Here is a 27,240-nt window from a genome sequence, read left to right as displayed (position 1 = left end):
TGAAAACTCCAATTATTAATCAGTAGAACCTTGATTTTTCTTCTCAGCTAGCTATTCAGCTCATATTCCCCTGCCTGGATTATAAACAAACTAAGGACTGGCTCTGCTCATCACTGTGGTGGTCAATTTAAAAAATACATAAACATGCTTTTTCTTGAACAAGAAAGAATTTTACATCATTTCTTTTACTTCTTTGAAATCATATTTCATTTCATTATTTTTAACTAAAGGAGATTTTTTTCCTTACATCAATATTTCATGTCTGTTTGGCATCCTATGCTTTTACACCTGGGGCAAAGAGTGAAAAGAATGCTTTCCGTCATAAACTGACTGAAGAAAGGCAATTTGGAAAGGGAGGTCAGCACAGAGAATCACAAATGTGTTCTCAGGCAGGTAAGATTCAGGTTTTAAGGAAGCAACAAATGGTGAATGAGGATTTGGGAGGTGCTTCCCTTACCCCTTTCCAAACCTGCCTGTCCCAGGGAAAACCAGTGTAAACCAGGAATGGGCACAGCTCAGCTTGTAAATATCAGCTTGGTGGCTTCGGAACTCCTCCGTTTCATTCTTCAGATATTCTTCCTCATCTGCTGGTGGCTCTCTGGACCTTCCTGTCCCTTTGTCTCTCACCTTCCACCTCTTCCTTCCTTCTTTCCTCTCCATATACATTTTTGTTCATGTTCCTCCTTCAATTTTTCTCTTAAATATCATTATTTTCATCTCCCCAATGCTTCTTTTTTTTCTATTTTTGCCCTTTTATGAATTTTCAGTATCTTATCTGCCAAGAATATATATACGTATATATAGATATGTATATATACACATACACACACATATGTACACACAAAGATATATATGTACACACACATATATACATATATACACATATATACATATGTAAATAATTTTTGCCCTTTTATGAATTTTCAATCTCTTATCTGGCAAGAATAAGTATATATATACACACACACATATACATATACATATGTACATACAGAGACATACATATATACATATGTAAATAACTATAACATGTTGATTATATATTTTATGAAGAGATATTTATTATGTTACATTTACATGTTTTCATAATTTCTCAGTTTTATATGTCTTATTAATTTAAAAGACAGGGAAGTTTATTTCTCATTTCTCTCTTTAAAAAATACTATAATTTTTTTGGCTATTTGAACATAGCCTATAATTGATTTGCTTTGCATGAAGAAACTAGCTCTCATCAACTGGCATGCAAATATGAGGTGCACATTTACTCTACCCTCTTTTACATACATGATCTCATCTATCTGGCAGTAATTCTAAATAGGAGAAGAACACAAAGATTTCCAAAATGGTTGGATTTGCTTTTCTGATTGTGTGTTCATCTATGCCTAAATTACTATATTTAAAGTAGTCATTTTGATAAAATGTTTTTACTTGCTAATATCTAGTTTATACTTCAATCAAACTCAGCAACAAAGAGAGAGCGAGAACATAACATATGAAATACGTGATGAGATCAGTCTCATAAAAAGACTGGAATCAAAACCGCAGATTTATCATGAGACACGTGACTTGGGCCAGATTCCGCAAGAAGGAGGATAAATATGTAGAAGCAGAATCAGCTCTTCTGAGGAAGTGAGAGAGAGGGATGGAAGCCATTTGTCTCTAAGGATCATATGAACAGGGGACAAAGGGGTCATTTCGTTATGTACCTGGAACGTTTTGGGACCATATCCCCATTTTGGGACCTTTTGAGTGCCAGCATGATGCCACAAGTGGAAAACTTCACACCTGACCTCGTATGACAGCTCATAGTAAAAACTTTGTTTTATACACAAGATTATTTAAAATATTGTATAAAATTGCCTTCAGGCTCTGTGTTTAAGGTGCAATATGAAACATAAATGAATTTCATATTTAGACTTGGGTCTCATTCCCAAGATATCTTAAGCAAATGTAACTATTCCAAAATCTGAAAAAAATTCTAAATCCAAAAATCTTCTGGTTCCAAGCACTTCAGATAAGGGATACTCAATGTGTATGCTGCATTTAAAACTGCTTTCAAGAATTGTTTGAAATTTTAAAATTTTGATTTTTAAAAAGCTACCTTGTTTATTTTTATAACTTTTATAGATGAAGAAATAAGATAAGCTTTCAAGTTGTGATTTACAAACATAATGCTAGGTTTGGATGCTTGGTTCCTTCAAAAATGAAGAGTCAAAGTAGCCATAATCATTACCATACTTTTTTGCATATAGATATTTTGAAGTACTACAGACAACTTGGTGTTTTCTAAATTTTGATCAAATGAATGCAATGTGTAGATCTAGAGAAGATCGGAGACATGTTTACAGTATAAGAATGCATTCTGCCTCTAACCATTGATTGAATACAGGTTTGCATTAAACAATATGTGCTAGATCAATTCCATCTGCCTCTCCAGTTCTACTCTCCATCCTCCTCTGCTCAATGACTCATTGTAAAGAGCTGGCTTTTACGGATTGCATCAACGAATCCCTTCTGCTCTGGTTTCTGATGGGTTTGGCCACTAGAAATTGAAGGTAGGTTTCGCTGGTTTATTTCCCCAGCCTGCAGGTCACCACAGGCTGGCTGAGTCCTGTGACTAATGATTGCAGCTCCTGGGAAGGGGTCCTCTCCATCTCCTTACCTCTTCAGACTTAGCTTGACCACAGCTCCCTAACACTGCTAGTCACAGTATTCTCCATCGTTTCTTGTGGTTCCCCCACATGCTTTTCACACAATTTAAATATTTGCTTCATTAAACTCTTGTCAAATTACATAATTTGAACGTGAGCATTTCATCTTTCTGCCTTGACCCTGAGTCTTATGTAATACAGGACTATGAGTGACAACGAAAAACTGCAGAAGGGTTATAAACTTGGTAGCCTGAGGCATTCAGCTAACATTAAAGGAACTGAGCAACTAAATCATGATTTATCTCATCCGATCTCTGTTAAATGCCACACACACTCAGCCAAACACATACTTAACGCTCAAGAGAAAATCAGTCCAAACATCATTTTATTGTTGATTTTAAAAGTAGAAATTAAAACCACAAACACTCTTTAACCATAAACACTTCCAAAAGATATCTGTAAAGTTTGCAAGACATCAGTTGGGGAAAAAAATGAGAAAAATTTTGCTAAATGAAGCAATTATTTTTCACTCCTTCCCTATGAGTAAATTCTGGAAAAATGTGTGTGTGTGGGTGTGTGGGTGTGTGTGTGTGTGTGTGTGTATGGGGGATGGAGTGAGTATTAAAAGTCTATGAATATATATGAATATACAACACTATTGATGAAAATAATGTACAGCAACAACATTTGGAGTGAATTTTCATTACTTAATTGGTAAATGGAAATAGAGCCACAGCTTTCCTCTAGTCCAGGGTTGAAGCTGGGATTCAAGGGAGGGTAATTTATTATTTGGCAAGGAGACAATCCCACCCATCCCATAATTGTTTGAGTCTTGAAGAATTCATGGAGAAGCTGGATTATAAACAAAAGAGACGACTATAATAGTGCAATATTTTGAAAACATGACGTGATGAGCTGGGATCACTGACTTCCCCGCTGACCACTGACGTGCAGCGAGTTGTGAGCACAGCATGACAGCTGGCTGGGAACACTGGCAGGAAAGGAGACAGAGCAACTCATGGTAGAGGAAGCCCAGTTCTTCCCATTCTGTTGACCATGCCAACATGAGGCCAGGAGAGAGACTTTTTGAAGTACTACAGACAACTTGGTGTTTTATGCAATATGGCACTAGGGAACACTTGTCTCGAAGTATATAATGTTTATTGATTTTCTTTTAATAAAATCCCTCCCACTCCATTATGGCTTATATTATTGAGGTGGTGCCAGCTACTGGGCTCCAGTGAAGATATTTTTCCAAAGTGAAGGACCTATTCATCCAGATTCTTACTACTCTTTACATCTCTGACCCCAAAAATGGCTATGCCTGCCTGGCTGCAGCATCTCTCTTACACTCACACGCATGCACACACACACACACGCACACACACACACAGACTCTTACGGTAAAGTTACAGTCAATGATTCATGAAGTAAGAGAAAATCCATAAGCTCCAAAGCAACACCTTGGAAGAGGTAGATGGACCCAAGAAAGAAAGTTCATGTGAGAGTAGAGGTGTGACCTCCTTTTCCCCAGGACATGTAAGATGGCCAGTAAGAATTGGTACAATCTTTCCACCTCCCTCTTCCTCCTTGTTTGCTTTGTTTTACCTCATCCTGCTTTCACTGTTTTTTCATCCTCTTTACAGGCTAAAAGAAAACCAACTGAGAGCTACTGGGTTGAAGTGGAGACAAAATACTGGTTACAATGGAAGCCTAAGCCCTGGAGGCTAAGGTGTGTAGCCTTCCAGAGAAGAACTTCATAACCAATGGTTACAGCATACTTTCTTCCCAGGCATGAGGCAAAACAACAAAATTAATGCAGTTTTTCCAAGTCTCTCTCATCCTCCACAACCCTACCTGAGGCAGCCAATATTTCCTTGCATTGCTCTACTGTCAAAAATGCTGTCCTGGGCAGCTCACACCAATGCTTGACCCAAAGGAGTCACATGAATAAACAAACAGATGAATAAGTATTGAGGAATATATTCCCCAATATTATCTTGCTCTCCACAAAATCAAAACTTCCCTTTACTGATGACCATCAGCTTACTATTAATATTTTTTAATGTCACTAAAAAAAAATTGGTGGTGAATCTCAATATAAATATAGATCCTCTGGGAGGGTTACACTGTCATCCTTAAAGTAGATCTTTGTACATTGGAAAAAGCTATAACGCAAATTTTTGGGGGTCAACGACACATGGAATCTATGGCATTTAGTAGTATACAGTCATGACACCCCCACTCCTTGCCCCAGCTCACTTTTCCAAGTGACACTGCATCCCGTGGGGCCTATAACCAGTCATGATGACAGAGGAGGTCGATATAAATAACCACAAATAAAAAGGGCATCTCTTCCATGAACTGGTTAATGTCCCAAGGGAACAACACATTTCTAGCTTCTGACCTTGTTGCCCTAAATAGTTCTGCCCAAACACAAGTATATATTAGCAAGAGTAGCATTGCTCAAACCCATTGATTTGCTGCTACCGACCAAAGTATGATGGGCTGGTTGTCTTCACAAGGGAGTTTTCACAAAACAGTTATATTTTCAAAAATCATCAATGAAATTCACCGTAAGAATGCATGGATGTATCTTAAAATGAGCTAATTCTTTTTATTAACACCATTGCCTCATGCAGTGAGTTCTAGAACAACTACAATGCCTCTTAAGGAAACCCGGACAAGTAAGGTCTTTCATAAAGGAACTGATGTAATGAACACTGGATCTGGGGACAGGGCTCATCTACATCAGCCTCCTGCAAGGCCATGAGGTGGCTGGGCTCTTACCTTACCACACTGCTTACATTTCCCCTCCTGCCGACGCCTGTGCACCCAGTGATGACGCACAAAATTCTGCGGGAAAACAAAATTAAATCAATATTTTAATTTATTTCTATAGACAGGGTCTTGTTCTGTCACCCACGTGAGAGTACAGTGGTATAATCATAGTTCACTGCAGCCTTTAAGTCCTCTGCTCAAGCAATCCTCCAAAGCTGGGACTACAGGCATGAGCTACTGCACTTGACTGAATATGTTTTGATTTGCAAACCTCAATATTCATTTTATAATGTTGTAATACTACTGATTTATATAAACCAGGATCTAAGCCCAGATGAGCCCAGAAATAAATATTTATGGATATGACTTAACAATAAACATGAATCTACTTGGACAAATGAAGTTAGTCCTCCATCCCCGATGATCTTTCATATTTGTACATTCCACTTCTCATGCCCTCCCTCCATGTCCTCAAAGTGGCAAGTGGTCATACCAGATCGCTGTTACTCTACTGTCTTACTAGTCAAACACTCTGCAGATTTGTGACCACAGTAGAGGACACTGGGCTGGGAGGTAACTGAGGCAGGTAAAAGAAATATCCAAAGAAAAGTGGGAGGGTGAAGGGGAGACGCTGAAACAATATCCAGTTCAATTTAACAAATAGGTATGTAGTGCTTTATCTGTGGCAGGCAGGCCCTATATCAAACATTCTAGCTAGAGAGAATGTCAATCAAACTCTCAGAAATAAATCTCCTAATCCAAGACTTAGGTGTGAGAATTATTCACCAGATAGAATGAAGAAAGAAAAAAGCTGAAGGAAACAGATGTCAAGGACAAGAGATATAAGCATATCGATGGTGTTTTTGCAATGGTATTGTGTTTAAACCATCCTTGGGCACTTTGAACTATTAGAGATTAGCTTTCATGGTCTATCCTTGTCTCAGACTGCAGAAAATACAGAAAGTCCTTTTCCTCCCAAGTAGAGAAGCACTCCTGGGGCAGAGTCAAGCAGCGCCATTCACTGCTAGTTCTCAGGATACATTACAAGAAAGTCACCCTCAGGACTAAGAATGCAGGCAAGCCCTAATAACTTACAAACAATTTATCGCTCTTACATCAACACCCCTAAAGTACTCTTTGTTTTCTTTTGCCCTTTTCTGTGAAAACACGCTTTACCTAATACTAACATGTCTACTATAGGATCTAGCCATAGTCCCTATTTTCCCTTTAAAACCCGCTTTAATATATATTCAGTTATTCAAATTTTTCCTACATGCCAGGCACTGTTCTATTAGTAAGTACAGGTAGACAGAAAATAGATCAGTGTAGAGGGGAAAAAAATGTTCTAAGTCAAGACATGAAATTCACAGTGACAAGAATACCGCTAATAAGCATTAGCATTATCAATACCGAAATGCCACCTCTATTTCTCTTAATAATGTCACATCCACTTAAACTAAAACTAAACAAAGACCCTGGAAGAATAATGGTCTTTTAACTATAATCAGATATAAGGGAGCACAATGGTCCCACAATTCAGTCTGATTTTTGTCTTGCTTTTCCTACTACCACAGTTTAATAAAACAAAGACACAAGCTTAGGTTGTTCTAAGAAAGAAGCTAATTATAATAGCTAACACTTGTTGAGTACTGTGTGCCATGCACTTTAAAAAATATTTTATAAGTAATAGTTTGTGCATCTATATCCATCATAGTTCTTTTAATCTTCATGAGAATTTTCAGGAGTAGAGATGTCACTTAGTTGGAATGTATCAGTAAAGTCCTATGAATTGTTGAAACATTGAAATACCTGTGGACTGGTAAATTGCAGCTTAGGGTGCCCCTACCATCTTCCTGACTCCTCCCTTGCTGCCACAGCATCCACTACCTCCCCTCAACATTAGAGACCACTTCTACCTCCTCATTATTAAGCAATTACGATGTTAATATCTGACATGACATGTTTCCAGGATCCTATTCCAGTGATCTCTCTCTTCTGAAAACAAATCATGTTGCAATGTTACTGGTTCCCCCAAAGAATCTCAGAATGCTGGGCTGGGCCCAGCTGGTGGTAATTGTCTGTACAATCTTAAATATCCACATGGATAGACAATCCTGGGTCCTATGGCTGGCTGCGGCTTTCAAGAAAGTGACGGCAACTCCAGAACAACCTGCCCAGTTATCAGTATCCATCTCACCAGTTCAGTGCAAAAATTCTACTGAGGATGAAGGTATTGGACCTGCCACCTCTTTTCTTTGCAGCTGAGGCTACTGCCGACCCCTCTGCCATCTGCCTACTGAAGAGATAAGATGAGAACCTTAGTCCACTGCCTGCTTAAAAATAAGAGTTAGGGAGAACCGGAGCCAGCTTCCAACTGCAGGATATCCCAGTTCACACTATAGTAGGGCACATTATCAGAAGGTTTGACTTGAATGGTCAATATCATCCTCATTTTACAGATAAGGAAATTAATACATATAGTGGTTACTTAAAATATAAAGGTTAAAGTGAGGGTCCAAACCCAGACAGGCTGGGAGCAGAATCTGTGCTCTTACCATTGTGTCACTGTGCCTTTCCTCTGTCCCACAAGACAGGGCTCACAATACTCCAGCATGACATATCAACAAATGATTTCAATGACAGTCAGTAGTAGAAACAGTGAATATATAAAAATGTCAGTATCATACTTAATAGAAAAAGGTAAGGTAATTACCGTTAGTATAGCAGAAGCTGAGAGAAAATGAACAATATCATTGATGTTCAGAAAAATTCTGTACTTATTGAGATTACAAATCACCTAATGACTATCAATTTAAGAAAGAACATGTTGGAAACATTTGATGCAATTACCTGTGTGAAATCATGGCTGACTCATGGGACCATTTAGCAAGTGACAGCTCTACTCAAAAGAGTCAGCCAACACTTTTCACAGATCAACAATTACTTAGAAATCTTAGGACAGACTTCATCATGTGTACTGCAACACCCAGTCGTCCCTTTTTCCCAGGAGATATGTTCTAAGACTCCCAGTGGATGACTGAAACTATGGATAGTACCAAACTTTATATGTACAATGATTCTTCAATCTAATAACTGAGAAAACTACTGAGTGACGAATGGGTAGGTAGTGGACACGCTGGACAGAGGGGTGATTCATATCCCAGGACAGAGAAGGATGACACAAGATTTTGTCATGCTATTCAGAACAGCATGCAATTTAAAATTCATGAATTGTTTATTTCTGGAATTTTCCATTTAATATTGTTGGACTGTGGTTGACCTTGGGTAACTGAAACCTTGAAAATCATGGATAAGAGGGAACTACTGTGTATCATTTGGTAAGCAGATGTATAATATCATATAGTTTGGTTGGGGAATAAAAAAGAATGTTTTAAAATTATTATTTAAATATTTCTATGGCTCTACCATTTGTTAAATTTTTTAATATCATCCTTCCTAGAAAATAAGTAGAAAACTAAGGCATGGGTTGATAAACTAACTTGTACAAAATCACTATCACAGAAGAAATTGAGTAACTGTCTTCAAACTACAGCTCTGTGATAGGAGATAGCCGCCATCCTTCTCTTCAGAGTTCTTCCAAGGCCCAGTATAAATTTATTCTACTGCTGCTTAATCATAGTTTGAACAAAGCAAACATCTAGTACATGTGTGTTGAACTGAATGGAATTATCCACTTAATTTCTTTGACTTTTAAATCACATAGTTACCATGGAGGAGGGGGGGATCATCAATTGCCTTCATCAATAAGAAAAAAAAGCATTACTCTAGAATCATTGCTATTTTCTAGTCCTTATATCCCAAGCACTTTAATTTCTCACACTCTTTTCTTTTGACCATATTAAGAGCTCCTAAATTGCTGAACTGATGTTGGACTCAGGATCCTTAACACTGCAAATGTAAGTGCTGATACATTGCCGTTAAGATAGCAAAGCAAGGCTCCTAACACCATAAAACCTTTTTATTGCTCATCAATAACTTCAGAATTATTCATATACAACTTCAAATACTGGGCAAGGAGAGGACTATTACTTTTGGGTGTTAAAATACTAGTAATGCATTATTTCAGGGCTTGTATTCAGTATTATTAGCAAAAATACATAATACAACTGTTCAGCTATTTTCAAACAGTCAATCGAACTGGGATAAAAGACTACAAATTGAGTTCAGTATATACTGCTTGGGTGACGGGGTGCACCAGAATCTCACAAATCACCATTAAAGAACTTACTAATGTAACCAAATATCACCTGTTCTCCAAAAACCTATGGAAATAAAAAATTTTTAAAAAAAATTTATATATATACATATGTATTATTCATTGAGAGTTTGAAAGGATCTTAGAAATCATAACCTAATCTGTTATAGCTTATGACTAAGAAAAAGGAGATCCAGAAAGATTCAACTTAGAGGACTCCAACAAATATCTATTTAAAAACTGCCACATGTCAGGCACTATACAAATGCCAGAGCATAGTGACCAACAATCCATGCTCCAGAGATTCTTACCACTTAGTGGAAAAGAAGCAGAGGATAATCTAAACTAGGGTCATACTAATTCTAAAGCAAATGTTCTTCCATTTACTAAGTAAACACCTAAATTAGTAGTAGTAAGAATTCTTAATTTTTAATTAAGAATATCAAATGGGTCACAGTCAGTGAGTCATAAGTTTCATCTCCAAAATGTCCTTTTAGATAAAGAGTTCCTAAACATTTTGGGAGAAATGAACACCTTTGTAAATGCATTCAATCAGCAGATATCCACCAATCACATACTCTGTGTTTTGGTGCAATTAATTTAGAACAAATTCCATGAGTGACCCCCCAAAGTTTACATTAAAGAAGGGAGACATTCTTTAGACAAGTGAACAGTAATATGCATAAATTATTATGGCATACAAAGTGCCCCCTTTGATAAAGAACAGTATGCTATATATTTAAAGGTGGTTGTTAAGGAAGACCTCTGCAAAGGACTGGAATTTGTGGCCCCTCAAAATTCATATGTCGAAATCCTAAACCCCAAAGTGATGGTAATAGGAGGTGACATATTTGAGAGGTGATCAAGTAATGAGGGAAGACTCTTCATGGATACAATCAGGGTCCTTATAAAAGCGACTGCAGAAAGCTCTCTAACCCTCTTTCCTCCACATGAGAATACAATGAGAAGGTGGCAGTCTGCAACCCCAAAGAAGGCCCTCACTAGAACTGGGCCATGCTGGCACATCGATCTTGGACTTCCAGCCTGCAGAACAGTAAGAAATAATTTTTGTTGCTTATAAGCCATCTAGTCTATGGTATTTTATTACAACAGCCTGAAAAGACTAAGACAATGTCTGTGTGGGGATATTTGAACTAAGGCCTAACTGTAAGAAACAGTCATGCAAAGAGATTTTCAGTACAGCAATGAAATACACAAATATTCAACGGTGGGGAATATTTTGGTGTGTGCCTCACAAATGGAAAGAAAGTCCATGTTGGGGCCGGAAAGGCAGTCAAGGGCCAGACGATGTGGCCCTTTTCATGCCAAGACAGTGGGTTTGGTTTTGCTTTAAGAGTTATGGAAACCACTGGAGAGTTTTAAGCCAGGGAATATTATATTAGGTTGCTGCAAAAGTAATTGCTGTTTTTGCCATTACTTTCAATTACTTTTGCACCAACCTAATAATCTACTTTTCATTTTGAAAGATCACTCTTTTAAATCATGGGTGGATTGAAAGTGAAAACTGAAGAATCACAAAGAAGCTATTTCATTGATCAAAGGGGAGAGGTCACAGTACCTTAGGTTAAGGTGCTGGTGATAGAATTGCAGACAATGGACTTGAAATATATTTTATAAATAAAATTGAAAGGACTGGCAAATTAATTAGATGTGGGGAGTCTGTGAGAGAAGGAATAAACATGACCCCACAGTTTTCTAAATTGAGGAACCAGATCAACAGCCATCTCATTTCCTGAGATGCATAAAATTGTTTTGAAATTGTTTTTATGGTGAAGGAAATAGTCTAGTGTTTGATGTATTATATTTAAGACGACTGTGATACATTCAAGGGACATGCCAAGTGGAACTCCAAGAAATGCAGACTGGAAATGTAAAGTTAGGAGTTGTCAGCCCATATGGTATTTGAAGCTATGAGACTGGATGAGCTTCCCTAACAGGAGTGGGCAGAGAGAAGAGAACACAGATAAGAACTAAGCTCAGAGGAATCTGCAGAGGTTGGGTGAGTGAGCATGAAAAGCAATGGGCAGGGCTACCCAATGCAGAAAATTAGGAGAGGATGATGTGAGAAGCCAAGAGAGGAGGGCATTCCAAGAAGGATGGAATATGTAACACCTTACATTTTTTGAGAGACTGGATAAGGAAAGAACAGAAAAATAAATAAAACCTAAAACATGTAGCACATAGGAGATCATAGGCAACACTGAAAAAAGAAGCAATTTCAGTAAATGGATAGAGTAGAAATCAGATCAGAACAGGTTACAATAATTAGAAAGTGACATACTGAAAATAATTTACATAGTTAACACTTTCTGGAAGCTTGGCAGTTTGACCACAAAACTGAGAATTACAGCAGCAGGTAAGACACAGTTAGTGGCTAAGAGATGCTTTTTTTTTAATGATAGAAAATATTAGAGCACGTTTATGCTGATAGAAATAATCTAGAAGTAGGGGAGGGAATGAAAATATATTAAAGGAAGGAATTTCAAGTCCTTGATAAGAAGACAAGAGAGAATATCCAAAACCCTTATGGAAGGTCTAGTCTCAGAGAAGTGGTACAGGCTAATAAAAAACAAAAGCATCTAGATTAGAAAAATTGGACAATTAGAATGGTCTCTCTTTCTCTCTTCCCCTGCCTCCACACTCACCTATCTACAGAGAGAGATACATATCGGAGGGCAGGAAGCTAAAGGTAGGTATACGAATCCCCTGGTTGGAAAGTCATAAACTCCATCTTAACATGAAACTATCCCTTCAAGTTTCCTAAATAAAGCACCTCGTTCATCTGAGTTATCACTGAGTTATCTCCCGGCCCACGCTGTCTGCATTCTGGGTGGCACTGAGGCACCACAGCCCTATCGTTCTTCTCCTGCTCTTCTCACCCTGCACAGGGCCCACAACCTTCCTATGGCTGCTATGCTGGACAAACACAGTGGGAGAAGACACACGATGGGACAACTATGTTTTTCTCTTTCTACAACTTCACCCCGACCTATTCTCTTTCCATATTTTCTCCCAGTCCTTTTGCATTGTCACTAACAATTAGAGCATTCATATTCATGTTTTCTTTTTTCATCAACTGTCTTTAAACGCTTGTGATTCTCAGGTATCTCCTATTCCTACTCTCCATGTTCATCTATTCCCACGGCTTTAACTACTGTGTAAACATGCTGATGACTCACAATGCCTGACCTCCAGTCCAGTCTTCCTCATAAGCTCCAAACTCATATACCCACTCAACCTTCTATTGGGCATCTCCAATTGAGGATAACAGGCACACCTCACACTTCACAGTTCTACAGCTAAACTCATTACCTCCCCACCCCATCCTCAAATCAACTCATTTTCCAACATCTAATCAGTTTTTTGTTTGTTTGTTTTTCAGCAGTAGCTCAGTTTAGTCTGGGCTCCTCTTTGTCCAAAATCCAATCAATTACTACATCCTGTCAATTTTGTTTCCTTCAAACTCATATCTACCCATGTTATTTTTAGTTCATGTGACCATTATTTCTTGCCTAGATTACTAGCATAGCTTCTGAAAGTTGTCTCTGTGCCTCCAACTCTTGACCTGCACGGTATTTCCTCCACACTGCAGACTGAACAATATTTGTCTTGAAGTAGTTTAACGCCCCCCTCCCAACTATCCCGATGATAAAACACTCAACTTGCAGCATGTGTTACAAGTACCTTCATGGTCTGGCTTTTGCTATCTCAGATCTCACATCCTACTCAGCATGCTGCTCTCTCTCACTTGTACTTGTGTGCTCTTCCTTCTGTCCAGAAGGCTCTCACCACTCACCTCCTAACCACCCTCCTCTCACTTAACTTAGTTAGCTCCTTAAGGTCTCAGCTTAATTGCCACCTCTTCCAGGAAGCCCCTTCTCTGATTCCTTTCCTGTCTTTCCTATTTGTTACTACACAGAGCTTATTTGAGGAGTAGAGACCAGCCAGGGAGGTTTCCAAGGGGTAAATCTGTAAGTGGAACTGAAACTCGTCTCCCTGAGAAAGTATGCTTATCAGAAATCATTTTTACCAGACTTTGTCTTAAGGAAGATACCGTATCAGATGGCAGTGTTTGGGAGGCAGTGAATGAGTGCCTGCTGGGCAGGCTGAACTATGTTCTAGGAGGACAGGTTCTGTTCATTGCAGGCTTTTGTTTCACTGATTGGGGAGTGCAATTTTGGGCCTGGAGCTAAACTGTCCAGAATAACACAGGAAGGCTGAGAACCCTCCCTGCCTTCTCCATCTTTGACTGAACTGCGCTTGCTGTCTCCAAATAAAATTTGAACAAACAAGTGCTGCTTCCTCTTGTCATACCTCTGCTTCCCACTAACACATCGGTAACAACTCTTCATTCTAATTTCCTATTTACCTGTTTATATTCATGACCAGAGTGGAGGGGTCAGGGGCTGAGAACTGAATGCAGTTCTAGCTTATGATGTATTTACTTATTTACTTAACAAATGGAAACAGTGAGATTTAGAGAGCTTAGGTGAGACACCCAAGATCACACAGCATCAATGCTGGTTTTGAAAGCAAACCATCTGACTCCAGGGCTTATGTGAATAACCAGTTACTCTGCTGCCCCATGAATAGCTTATACCCACTCAAAATTGAATAGTGAACTTAAAATCAACCAGAAAACAATAGAAGTCTATTTCTTTCTCACCCCTTGAAGTCTATCACGACCGTCTCCCCCTAGCCTCTGGTTCATTCGGTAAGACCTTAACTCCCCAGGACATTTTATGATAATAAAGTGCAGTGTGTACATGTCGAGAAGACTTGGAGATTTTATTGATGGTATTTATTGATGTGTTAACAAAAAATTGATGTGCAATGGAGAGAGATAGAATTTATTTTTTTATATTCTGATGAATATCTATGAATCCACTGAATCAGTGAGAAATCAAAGGTGATACTTGAAATAAAGCTCTGAAATACTCACTTCTCTTGGCGACCTTGAGCCTCCTTCTCGAAATGTTGGTTTACATCTGAAATTAATCTGTCATTTGAAAAGAAAAGTATATTATATTAGAGATAAGCATCAGATTAGACTGCATTACCTGAAAAAGAAAAAACCAACAACAGTGACAGATATTGAGACTGCAAAACAAAACCTCCAAAGAACAAGGAATAATGCTCTTCTCAGTCTTTCGAAATCATCACATTAGATAATCAACAGAGAGCCCAAGTGATTCTATATCTCCAACCCCCTTCCTTCATTCTCACGGATGAAATCTAAGCACCTTTAAACAATAATGTTCTTACACCACAAATGTGAGAAACTGAGATAAGAAACAGCCCAGAGGAAAGATATTGGCAGCTAAAACTACCCAGCTGGGTTTCGGATTGTAAAAGTAGAAAATATAAACTTGAGGGTTTTTTTAGCGTTATGATGATTATTCAAAGGCAACAGAGTTATTCTTTATAAAAGGATTCAGCACTGCCTTTCTTTTAGAGGTGGGGGTCTCCTAGTGGGCACATTTACACCTTGGTTAGCTACTCCATAAAGTGAAAGGAGCAAAAGAATGAAGGTAGAGATGAGTCTGGGAAGTTGGGACAGAAAAGATAGTATTAAGATAAAATGTTGGTAGTCATTGCCACAAGATATCAATGAGGATCAACTGGTCATGTCAGTGAAACTAAATGAATGTCCTGGGGAGCTAAAATACTCCAATGCATTTACCCACGACAGCTCAAGAACATAGATAATACACAGAGAACACAGATAATACACATGAAAATGGAGTGAAGTGTGAAAGGGAAGAAGATGGCAGACAAGTCACTATTGGAGCCTTTTCCATCCCTTAAATGACAAATAAATGAACTTAGCCGAATCCACTTATTCTGGAGGCATGACATCACGAGGATGCCACGTCCAGCCCCACCCACACGTTTGCGCAGCAAGAGGAGGAGCCCCACCCACTGAGAGCTGGCTTCCAGCTTGCTGGCTTCCTTGGAGCCACTTTGGGAAGAAGTAAACCACACAAGTCAGACACATTTAAACAACAATTAAAAAGAGTTTATAGAATTTTTTCCTTCTTTAAAAAAAAAATACTGCTTGTGGAAAAGCCTATGGGCGAATAGTAATGCTTGAACTGAGATGATATAATGGAAAAGCACACACCAGGCTTTTCCATTTAACTGTGTTATTCCTTTTCCCAAGAGTCCATGTAAAATGATATCCAATTACTCTTCAGCAAACGAGAGAGTAAATGATTCTTAACGTTGTCTTTCCATGATTAATCTGGTAATAATGTTGAACTTCCAGCTTTTTTTAAAGGGCATTGTTTTCAAAAAGTTGGAACTAGAAATTTACACCGAGCCTCCGAGACCAAATACTTGCAATGTAACAAAACTGCAGCAGGTGGCGCGCTCTTACCTTTTCTAGCTGCTCAATGCAGGCGGTGTGGACGACAATTTTACAGACTGCACACTTCCTCCTGAGAGCTGATTTCTGTAATATTCAAATCAAAAGACAAGAAAAAAATGTTAACAGTCTGTTCTGAAGAGTTCGCTAGTATTAAAGAGGGCATATATAATATACACATAAATACAGCAAATACTGCAATATTTCTATTACTAAGCAAATTTAAAACTTCATCTTAAATATCAGATAAGCTGACAAACTTTATCAACAGTTCTCTTCACTCACCAAGTAGCTCCATATCTGCACGACTTAGGGTGGGCTAGACTGTCTCTTCAAATAACAATAATGATAATAATTGCTTCAACATTTTGAGCCTTATGAACTAGGCTCTTTATTCTGTCATTTCTGTTTCAGAACCTTACAATAGAGGCATTATGCTCTTCCATTTAAAATATTTTTTACATTATCACTCAAGTAGCTAAGGGGCAGGACCAACATCCAAACTTAGACGTAAGTTGAAAGCAGGAATTCTTTCCCTATTGCCAAAGTGCCTAGATTTTCAGGGGCCATTCGTTTTAGGCTTCTATCCCAGGCGTGAGTCTAGATTAAGTTACTCAGGTTCTGCCCAAATCTTCCAGAAGGAAAAGAAGGCAAGTTCAGCTTTTACACCCAGGAAACAATAAGAATAACCACAAAAGCAGCAAGAGCTGCTAATAGAAATATAGCATTTGCTATGTGCTCTTATAAGCACTTCACAAATAGTAGCTCACTTAACCCTCACAACCCTATGAAACAGGTCCTATTCTTAACTCCACTTTACTGGTGAGAAAACTGCCCAAGGTCAGTGAATTAAGGCACAGCAGAGCCAGGGGGTCTGGCTTCAGAGCTCATGCTTATAAACAGAACACAATTCAGCCTCTCTGACAGTCAGTACCGGTTTAAAATTATAATAAAATAAAACTTTGAAAGTTTTTCTTTTTCCTCTCATGATAAAAAGTAGACTGCATGGAGAGAGATGAATGAGTGGAATCTACATTTCATGACTGCCAGTGTCATGCAGGATCTAAGATAGGAAAGCTCAGCCCTCTCAACAAAGGACAGACTGGAAGGAGCATGCGCATGAATAGTTTCTGTGTTTGAGCCTGAAAGAAACGTAATATAACTAAGCCTATTTGTAAAATAGTCTATCAACGCATCCAAGTGTGAAAGGCCCTGAGTTCCTGTCCTTAAGGAGGATACACTTAGAGATTGCTGGCAACCTTCCCCTTCTGAGGAATGGTTTCCCCTGCTGAGGTATAATTTTTGAATCAATTGTGTCAGGTAGGTGAGAAGAAATAAAGTACTGCTGCTGCCAGAGAAGTCTGGAGGAGCTGCAAAGCACCGCCATGGAGGGGCAGGACTGGGAAAGAAGCTGCAGCCTCATAGGTCTTGGATGGCTGCATTCGTTCAACATGGGGTATTTACATATCATCAGCTGCCTACAAAGAACTTAAAACACTGCAGTACTGCAGCTATGAAACGTGTAGAACATATCCACTAAGATTTCTTTACCCTGCTTGCAGATGCTTTCATTATTCTTGGATTTCCTCTTCCTGAGAGAAGAGCATGCTGTAGCACATGAAATAAGTCTGACAATTGCTTTTGCACATATCAGTGATAAAAGAAACCAAAGCATCTAGCTACACTACTGAGCAGTGTCTTGTTCTATTACTAACAAAGAAAATTAGAGAAAAAGAAGGAGAGGGAGGAACAAGAAAACACGAAGTAGTAATCATAGCAGCACAGCAGTAGCAATCAAAAGAACAATTAAAAAAACTCTATTTGGCTCTGCAGAGTAGAGCACCCATAAGCAAATCATGGTTTCCCTTCTGTTTCCTATGGATATCCTGGTGCAAATCACTGCTTTGGCACCACCTGCAGAAAATGCATGGGCCACTTGAGTCACATTGCTAACCAGAGTTACAGTGACGCTAAGGAAACTGGAGTTCATTTCTGTCTATTCATTTCCCATGAAACTCCTAGTAAATTACGTCGTGGATAAGCAAAGCAATATTACCAAAGGTAGGCAACTACTTACGGGCTGTGATTTAAGTATTCCCGAAAAGCCTCCCTCCTTGCCAGTAACTCCTGTCCTAGTCTAGCTTTATGCTCGACACTATGCTCTGCATTAAGTTCTATGGAGTTCCAGGGATTTTATATGCTCCTATGAAAGTCACTGAAGATGGGAGGAGGACACAGAGGAAACTCAGGAAGCCTCATGCATTCAATGAAACGGGAATGCCTCTTCCTTTCTTTGTTTTACAAATCAGGATTCCGAGTCAAATTACCTTTTGAACAAGGGATCTGGTCTAGAAGACCTTGAGAACCCATGGGTTAAGATATGTTATGTCTCAGCTTTCTGGAGCCTCATGTAAATGCACTAACATCATTCATATGGAATAACTTAAGTGTAATGTTCTGCAAATGGTAATACATGGAGTCAAGTGCTATAAGTTATCAAACTGATTTTAACTGAACTATATTGAATTTTAAAAGATCCTCTTGAAATATATTATGTACTTACATGCCTTTTGAGGCAGAATATATAGACCGTATTCTATATTTGTCTTCATAAAGACTACAACATGATGCATTACACTACAAAGAACAGTCGCTTTTCTGTTTCCTGTCCTACTGTCTGGATAGAGCTCCTCTGAGTCATTGTTGCTGTCTTTTGTTGCTCTCAATTTCCTAAACGGCAGCTTCTCAACAGCTTTTAATCTGAGAAATCAGATAATCACAGTTTACAATCATATGTAAAATTAAGTAAATAAATCGTGAGTGAAGGTCCAAGGTCTTTTGCCCAAGTAAATAGATTTTTTTAGTTCCTTAATTGATGGAAACTGTTTTAGCAAATCTGGAATTCTAACCACTGACTTCTTGGTTTATAACTATGTTCAACTGGTTAAAGTGATTTGAAGTAGCTGGATAAAAACTTCAGGACAGAAATTGCCCAAAACATACAGAATTTTGTGCTTAGTTAGGCTGCAATTTTTTATTTTGAAATTTCTAGCTAAATACAAAGGTAAAATGCAGGAATCTGGACATTCTAAATACTATAAATATTCACTTTCTCCTAAATAACTTATATGAGCCAGTGCTTCCTTCACTATGAAAGGTTATAAATTAAACTAAGGAAAGTCACTTAAAAGCATTTGGTAGGTTAGCTCTTGTTTTTTGTTGTTGTTTTTTTTTAAGACTCATTTGGGCTCTTGTCCACCAGGGTAGAGTGCAATGGTGCAATCTTGGCTCACTGCAACCTCTGCCTCCCGGGTTCAAGCAATTCTCCTGCCTGAGCCTCCCAAGTAGCTGGGATTATAGGGATGCACCACACCCAGCTAATTTTTGTGTTTTTAGTAGAGATGTGACTTCACCATGTTGGCCAGACTGGTCTTGAACTCCTGACCTCAGGTGATCCGCCCACCTTGGCTTCCCAAAGTGCTGGGATTACAGGCATGAGCCACCATGACCGGCCGAGGTTAGCTCTTATTCTTCACATTGGGACATAATTGTTATAGAACCTAGCACAAAAACATAATTTAAAAAATAAATATTGCCTAGAACATGAAACATGTTTAAAAATTAAAATTATTTAAAAAACAATAATTTGCTCTCCTCGATGAATTTAAAGGCCTGTTGAACTTACTGCTTTAATTACCAAGGGGCACCTAAGCACTCTGACTGAGGGTTTCCTAATTTTGCTGGTGTTAATATTCAAAAGGAACTTGTTTGTAGATGTGTGGCACAGGGTGGGCGGGGGGCGAGGTGGGACGTATCTGTTTAAGCTAAGACAAAATAGAATACAGTATAGATCACTTTCCATTATATTACACTGTTCTAATAAAAACATGACCAGCATTTACTTAAATAATAACACGATGATATACATGCTAGGTTTTAGGATGGTGGGCACGATCTCACCAGCAGCCACACAGTGGTTATAAGAGAAAACACATCCTACGTATTTCCCATGCTGCAGGCACTGCTGGCATTCAAAGTAGTGACAGCTCTCCACCAATCTTCAGCTCATAGCAGGCATGGCAGAAAAACTGTCACAGCTTTAGACCACTGGAGCAGGGGATGGGGATTGAGGAGGACAGAGGGATCAGCGGCAGGCAGTGGCAGAGAGTATACAATAGTCCCTGATAAGGAGTTCAATATTTAATCCTATCCCACCCAACTACATCCCTTGCCTAAGTCCCTGATCTATATGTACCAAGAAAGCTATTTATTTCTTCCTTTGAGCAAGATACGTGATTTCTGCTAAGTGACAATGAATATCTGGTGGGAGTTGAGAGAGTTTGATAGAGGAAAAAATGAAAGGAAGGAAGGGAAAGATGGTGGTGAAAAATAAAGATGAAAAAGAGGGGAAGGAGAGGAGAGGGGAGGAAAGGAGAAGGGGGTGGGTGCTTGAAGGCCTTGGGTTACCTAGTTTCACAGACCTATGATTTATAAAAGGTTTGGGGCCTTTTTGCTGCCCAAGGTAAATAAAATTAAATATCTGTCATTCCCAATTGTGAGAAGTTTGACACCCAAGAAGCAAGAACAAGGCTGGCTGGCCCCTTCCGAATAAGGCACATGCCAAGCCTTATTTCTCCCTGCAGTGGGACCAACTGCACTGCCTGCTGACCACACAGCTTCTGCTAAGAGCTTCCCCTGTGCCTTCCCACCTCTACAGGTACAATCACCAGAGACAGGACATGGGGAAGGAAGTGGGAAAAGAGCCAGCATGGCAATGCTTTCTTAGTCTCCCCATCTCAAGAGAGCTCAGAGGCCAGAGCCTGCTGCAGGACCAAAAACACCAGGGCAAAGTCTGAGATCATGGGACCTCACTCCAGAGTTCTCAGACCTAATGCAAGAAATCACAGCTATGAGGCCACAGTGAGCAAAGGGATTACAGCCAGGAAAGGGTCTCCAGGCAGGAACCAACAATACTGTGAGTGCATAAGGAGGCAGATGGGGCATGCTGGGGAAAGGGCCAGAGGTGGGGCCGCATGGTGAGAAGCCAGGAAGAAGGACAGAGGAGGCTGCTGGGCCAGGTCAACCCTGAGCTGCCTCCCAGCTTTCTCCCCCATGGTTTCTCTACCCCTTAGCCTCCTAGATGGGAAGATTCACCCTGAGGACTAGAAACTGAGGGAAGGCTGAAAATCAGGCAAAGGGGAAACTGCAAGAGAGGCCAGGAGAGTGAGTGCTCTCCTCCTGCCCCTTCTCCTTCCCTTTTAGACCACAAAGCCCAGTCCACAGTAGCACTATAGAGACAAGGGCAGGAAGGAGGGGCCATGCAGCCCTGGCAGGACTGTCCTTTCCTCCTCTTCAGTGGTGGGGCTAATGGAATGCTTAGGAAAGTGGAGGGGAGGAACCTTCCTAAGCCCTTAGAATGTCAAGAATCTGGTGTCCTTTCTGTAGGGATCACCTCTGGCAACCTACACAAGAACCTTGTTGCTGTATAATCCAAGGTAAATGAAAACAAGGGTTCTTTGACTTATGTAAAAACCTAATTAGAAGAAATGACAAGCATACTTGGCAAGTTCTACTTCTCTGGGGAGTCCGGGATGCAATCTATAAATTGGCAATAGGAAAAATGAAGAATGACATTATCTGAAAGTTCCATTAATATGATTTCAGGGCCAAAGCCCGACCTCCACTGTCACTCATGCAGGCTCCTCTTTTCCTTCAAAAGAATATAGAACATTTTGGACAAGCGAGAAGGGTGGCTAGCTGAAGTTCCAGCACACTCCTATTATCCTCAGTATATCACTAATTCTGTCTACGACAACAGGATCTCATGATTCTAGACCAAGGAGCAAAGAGGCCACATGTCTGGAGGAGTCTATGATCCAAGTGGAAACTCAGATCTCTCCTTAGAGGTTCAATTGCAGAGAGACCTCACTCCACATTAAAAGGACCCCCCCGGCCCTTAGTAGTGCTGGCCCATGTTGGAGGGCAGGCCTTCATTTGTCAAGACCCCAGGCGTTTGAGCAACATGATCTGTGGACAGACAAGGACCTGGAGAGGACCGAAACCTTCTGAGATAGCCCCTAACAATCAACACCCTTGATAAGGGATGATGCCAAAAGTATCTCAGAATATCTGGAAGAAAAGCAGTCAGAACAACTAGAGGTTGGGTTGGAGACTCTTACAAAGGAGTACACCAAAATACTCATGCAACGCGCAGATATACACCAATACTCCTGAATCTGCATATGCCAGGTATCTGGAATCACAATGGTTTGAGGTATCCTACATAAGTGAATCTTCCATATGGCTGAAACAATCTGTTACTGCTGACTTTTCCAGAATATATTTATGCAAATTAAGTCCACCAATTATTTTAACCATCACTATGTGTATGAGGCGACATGAGTGCTGTACAGGATATAAAGAGGAAGAAGCTTCCGTCCTTGGAGGAGCTAGCAAGAGACTTCGGGAGATGAGGGGGACTTGGAAGAAAAGGTCATTAGCAGGAGAGAGCCACACATGGGTACATGCTCAACAACAGCTCAGACAAGAAAAGCTATCATTTAGAGGAGGGCAAAATCTGAGGCTGAGCCCGTAAAAGGGGGTCTAGCAGAGAAAGCAAATTCTTAAATTTGGCCTTAAAAGGTGTATATTAAAAAAAAAAAAAAAAAATCAAAGGCACTCCAGCAGGAAGAAGATCTGAAGTTGCTTTATGTAGTAGGCACCAATGCCTCCAAAAAGGCATAGAGATCTTCTTTGGCATGTCCATTGGGGGACGATTCCTGGGCTCCTGGGTGTCTACGTACAGGAGTCATTGGGCTCAAGGCTGGTGGTTGAGTGTGGATGTTTGAACGGTATGTCTGGGGGTAGGTAGAGTAGGATGTCCTCAAACCTGGCAAGTGGGTACACTGGCTGTGTTAAGAAGTCAGAGGAGCTGTCTCATGAGGAGCTGCAAGAGAAGGGGCAATCAGAACTACTCCCAAGAAGCCATGGGCTTCAAAATTACAGAGTTACAGGAAGGTGAAGGTTCCTCTGTGTGTTTCCATGCTGCTATATTCCAGCACCAAGAACACTGCCTGACACAGTTTTTCTGGAAGGAAAAGGGCAGGGAAGAAATGAGAAAGGGCTTCGGGCATAGAGCTCTCTCCTCACTTAACCCGGTCTGGAGAACCGGTGGCTTAGGAAACATTAGGAGACAAAACCCCCACCGGGACATAGACATTCTCACAATGAGCAATCCCAAAAGCAGCAGCAATGAGACGCCCTCAAAGTGTTTCAGGAATGGAAGCCCTCTGCTCACAATAGGGAAAAAATAGTGTGTGGCTGGGCGCAGTGGCTCACACTTGTAATTCCAACATTTTGGGAGGCTGAGGCGGGCAGATTACATGAAGCCAGGAGTTCGAGACCAGCCCGGCCAACATGTCAAAACCCCATCTTTACTAAAAATACAAAAAATCAGCCAGTCATGGTGGCAGACACCTGTAGTCTCAGCTACTTGGGAGGCTGTGGCATGATAATCGCTTGAACCTGGGAGGTGGAGGTTACAGTGAGCCAAGATCACGCCACTACATTATAGCAGGCTGGGCGACAGAGCAAGACTCCATCTCAAAAAAAAAAATAAATAGCATACAGGCTTCATGGTGATTATAACTGAACAACTATAATATTTTTGTGAGCACAAATCAGATCTCTTCTGGGAGCCCATAGGACTATCTGACCCATAGGGCTATTTTGCAGAAGAGAGTCTTACATAGACTGCACAGAGTTAAAACAGTTACATCTATTTTATCATGGCTCATGTGATGCCACCTGTGTCTACAGTTAAAACCTTGGAATATTTATTTGGGAACAGTTGCAGGAGTGGGGAGAAAACAGACAGAACCAGGGATTACAGGCATGAGCCACCGTGCCCAGCCCTGAAAAAATGTTTTTATCTCACTGAACTTACATTCTTCTGTGAGAGGCCGACAACAAACAAGAGAGGTAAGTATAGTATATAATATATTGATAGAAATAGTACTGGCTGGGCACGGTGACTCTCACCTGTAATCCCAGCACTTTGGGAGGCTGAGGTGGGTGGATCATGAGGTCAAGAGATCAAGACCATCCTGGCCAACATGGTAAAATCCCATCTCTACTAAAAATACAAAAATTAGCTGGGCATGGTGGCGTGCGTCTAGTCCCAGCTACATGGGAGGCTGAGGCAGGAGAATCACTTGAACCCAGGAGGCGGAGATTGCAGTTAGCCGAGATCACGCCACTGCACTCCAGCCTGGGTGACAGAGCAAGACTCCATCTGAAAAAAAAAAAGGAAAAAAAGAAATAAGTACCAAAGAGAACATTAAAGAGGGACCAGGAGATAAGAAATATCAGGAGTAGGAGAAGATTGAAGTTGTAGACAGGTTGACCAGGAAAGGTTTCACTGAACATTTTGACAAACACCCAAAGGAAGTAAGAGAGTTCACCATGTAGATATCTGAGGGAAGAGCATTCTAAGCAAAGGGCACAGCCAGTGCAAAGCTCAGAGGCATGAGGATGTCAGGATGCTGAGGAGTGGCCGGGGACCGGGGCCATTGTAGGGAAGTGGAGATGAGGCCAGATAGTAACAGCAGGCCAGATCATGGTGTCTTGTAAGTTGTGGTTAGGACACTGGCTTTTTTTCTGAAAAAGAATAAGAAATTCAAAGGCCACAGTGATAAATTCTCATATGAGATGATGAGGGCCTGAACTGGAATGACGAGCATGGAAAAACAAAGGAAAGGCAGAGATGTAAGAGTGATTGAGAACACACAGCCCTCTTCCTAGCCCCACGCCAGCCTCCGCTAAGGTCAACGTGAATTCCTCATACTTTGGCCTTATGTCTCTCAGTAGAATCAGCAGCAGCCCAGGAGGGCTTCAGTCCTCCCCCTGGGTCAGCTTTGCTGTCGTGTATATGCTGGGCTGACTGCACACCTGACAGTCTCATGCTGTGTTATGGTTGAAAGTGCCTCTTAAGTAGAGCAGGAAAACTCACTTGATGCTCTTCAAACAGCATGATTTGTTCTGTTCTGAGGAACGCATTATCAAAAGCACTTTGCATATGAAGTATTTATGCTTCTGTTGCTAGCACCTTCCCTGAGTAACCTCAGATGTGCAGGTAGGTTCTAGATGGTAGGCTGAATCCCACCTAGAAGGGGTCAATTCCACAGCCTCCCCAGAGACCTACAGGGAGAAAGAAGAGCGGTGCCTCTGTGCTGTTTGAACACGAAATGAAACGTTGTCCATTTTCCCTATGGCCAGTGTATTTTATATTTTTCATCTGTAGAGAAAGAAAACCAAAATCTTACAGCAGTAAGCCAAAGGAAAAAAAGGACTCTGTGAGCTGAATATAAGAATTAGAAAGACACACAAAAATCTTTTCTCTTCCTGAGAAGCAGCCAAACGGGGCTTACAGGAGAAACAATCTGATAAGAACCAAATTGCTAGAATTGCGCTAATTCAAAGCTAAAGTTGATGACTGGTTATAAAGAATGTTACATCCATCATGTTTTGAGCAATGGATTAGGATTGGTAAAAACTACAGTCAGAACAGTACAGGATTCTTTTTAAGGGAGGAAAAAGGTACATGGCTGTATCTCAACAGTGTACGCTTATACGAAAATTTGTACTGAATCAAACTCTTTAAGAGTGCTTTAAAAGTGATTTATGTTTCTTTTTAATGAGAAGAAAGTGATAGGCACAAAGTTTTTCTGATAGGTTTCAATAGAAAGCTACTGTAAGCCTGTGGTCCCCAATACTCAAGAGGCTGAGGTAGGAGGATGGCTTGAGTCCAGGAGTTTGAGGCTGCAGTGAGCCATGATCACATCACTGCATTCCAACCTGGGTGACATAGCAGGACTTTGTCTCTAGAACAAACATACAAACAAGTAAAAAAGCAGAAAGCTACGATGTGAATCTTAGGAGAAGTCTACCCCTTGGAATTCATTTGGGTGACTACTGCCTACTGTTACCATCTTTTGGAAATCTTACAATTCAGGTACAGTTATTGAGATATAAACAAATATTGCAGCCAGTCTTTATAACAAGCATGGCGAATGGCCTAACAAGTTTGAATGGGTTTGCACAAGCCTAATGAAATGATACTAAGAAACTGATTCACTCAGAGACGCTGGGGCAGAGAGTCATGGGGAATGATACTCAGTGTGCCCCTCCATCTAGATGACCATGCCACTCAGGTAATCCTTCTGCCTCCTCCCTCATGGTCATGATACATTAAAAAGGGTTCCAGCCTAATGAACTTGAAAAACTCTTTAAAAATCCATAATTCTACTTCCCACCCTGACCCTCATTTGACCCAAGGAAACTTCATATTTCATCACTCTTACTATTAAAGTTCTCTGTACTTTGTGGCCCTCATTTCTTGTTTCAGCTTCTTTAAAATTTGCCTGCTTGTCTTTTCTCTTATATCTTTTTTTCCATTTGCTTCTCTATGCTTCTCAGCTTTGATGCCAGTAAACAACCATGGCCAGTCACTAGTTTTAACTCATCATATGCAATCTTCCTGGTTTTGGCTCTTTACAGGTGCTTTTGTGGCTGTTGTTATACTGTCATCCTCTCTTTAAGGTTATTATTTGTACCAGAAGGTCAAAGTTGCCATGTGTCTTATAGGAGGGCAACTGAAGGGCTGATATACATGCAAATATGGATATAAATATAATTACAGGTACACAGACTTAATAAGTAGAAATCATACAATTAGAGCCCTACATACACACACACACACACACATGCAGTCACAAATTTCAACCAGATAGACTTGAGTGAAGATGGCCTAGACATGTAACAAAAGTCATAATGAAAACAAGTTAATAGGAAATGCTGTTTCGATGTCTCCGTGCCTTTCTCTAGTTCTGAAGTAGAGAACTTCATCATGGGTATAGCAGAGATTTGAGCCTTCGTATAAATTAGGAATTCCCAACACTTTTCCATTTTCAGTCCCTGCTGGTGTGACAGTACCATAAACACCATCTTACTTGTATTATGAATCCTGACATGTTTCTATTATCAGTTTACTTTGTAGAAATCGAATTATTTTCTTAAAGTTCACAGCTTAATATTTCTAACCAATAATTTAGAGATATTTGCTTTGATATGGAATATTTCCAGTTAAGAAGCCATGTCAAGCTGTGGTAAGTTAACTACCCTTTCACTGCCATTTTTTACATTCC

General features: G+C 40.1%; 1 protein-coding gene across 4 annotated transcripts in view; it reads right to left on the bottom strand.

The window, feature by feature from the left end:
• DGKI (diacylglycerol kinase iota) overlaps positions 1-27,240 on the bottom strand; it is a 445,642-nt gene that overhangs the window by 241,753 nt on the left and 176,649 nt on the right. For all 4 annotated transcript variants that reach the window (XM_064373122.1, XM_021674149.2, XM_064373130.1 and 1 more), the window contains exons 4-6: positions 16,049-16,123; positions 14,612-14,668; positions 5,442-5,507 (exon numbers count right to left, since the gene is read on the bottom strand). In XM_064373122.1, coding sequence (XP_064229192.1) covers positions 5,442-5,507; positions 14,612-14,668; positions 16,049-16,123 — 198 coding nt within the window. The remainder of the gene's footprint in view (positions 1-5,441; positions 5,508-14,611; positions 14,669-16,048; positions 16,124-27,240) is intronic.

Source organism: Aotus nancymaae, unplaced genomic scaffold, assembly GCF_030222135.1.
Source record: "Aotus nancymaae isolate 86718 unplaced genomic scaffold, 86718_ANA_hifiasm-v0.15.2.pri h1tg000002l, whole genome shotgun sequence".
Lineage (NCBI taxonomy): Eukaryota > Metazoa > Chordata > Mammalia > Primates > Aotidae > Aotus > Aotus nancymaae.
This window is presented reverse-complemented; position numbering and strand designations above follow the sequence as displayed.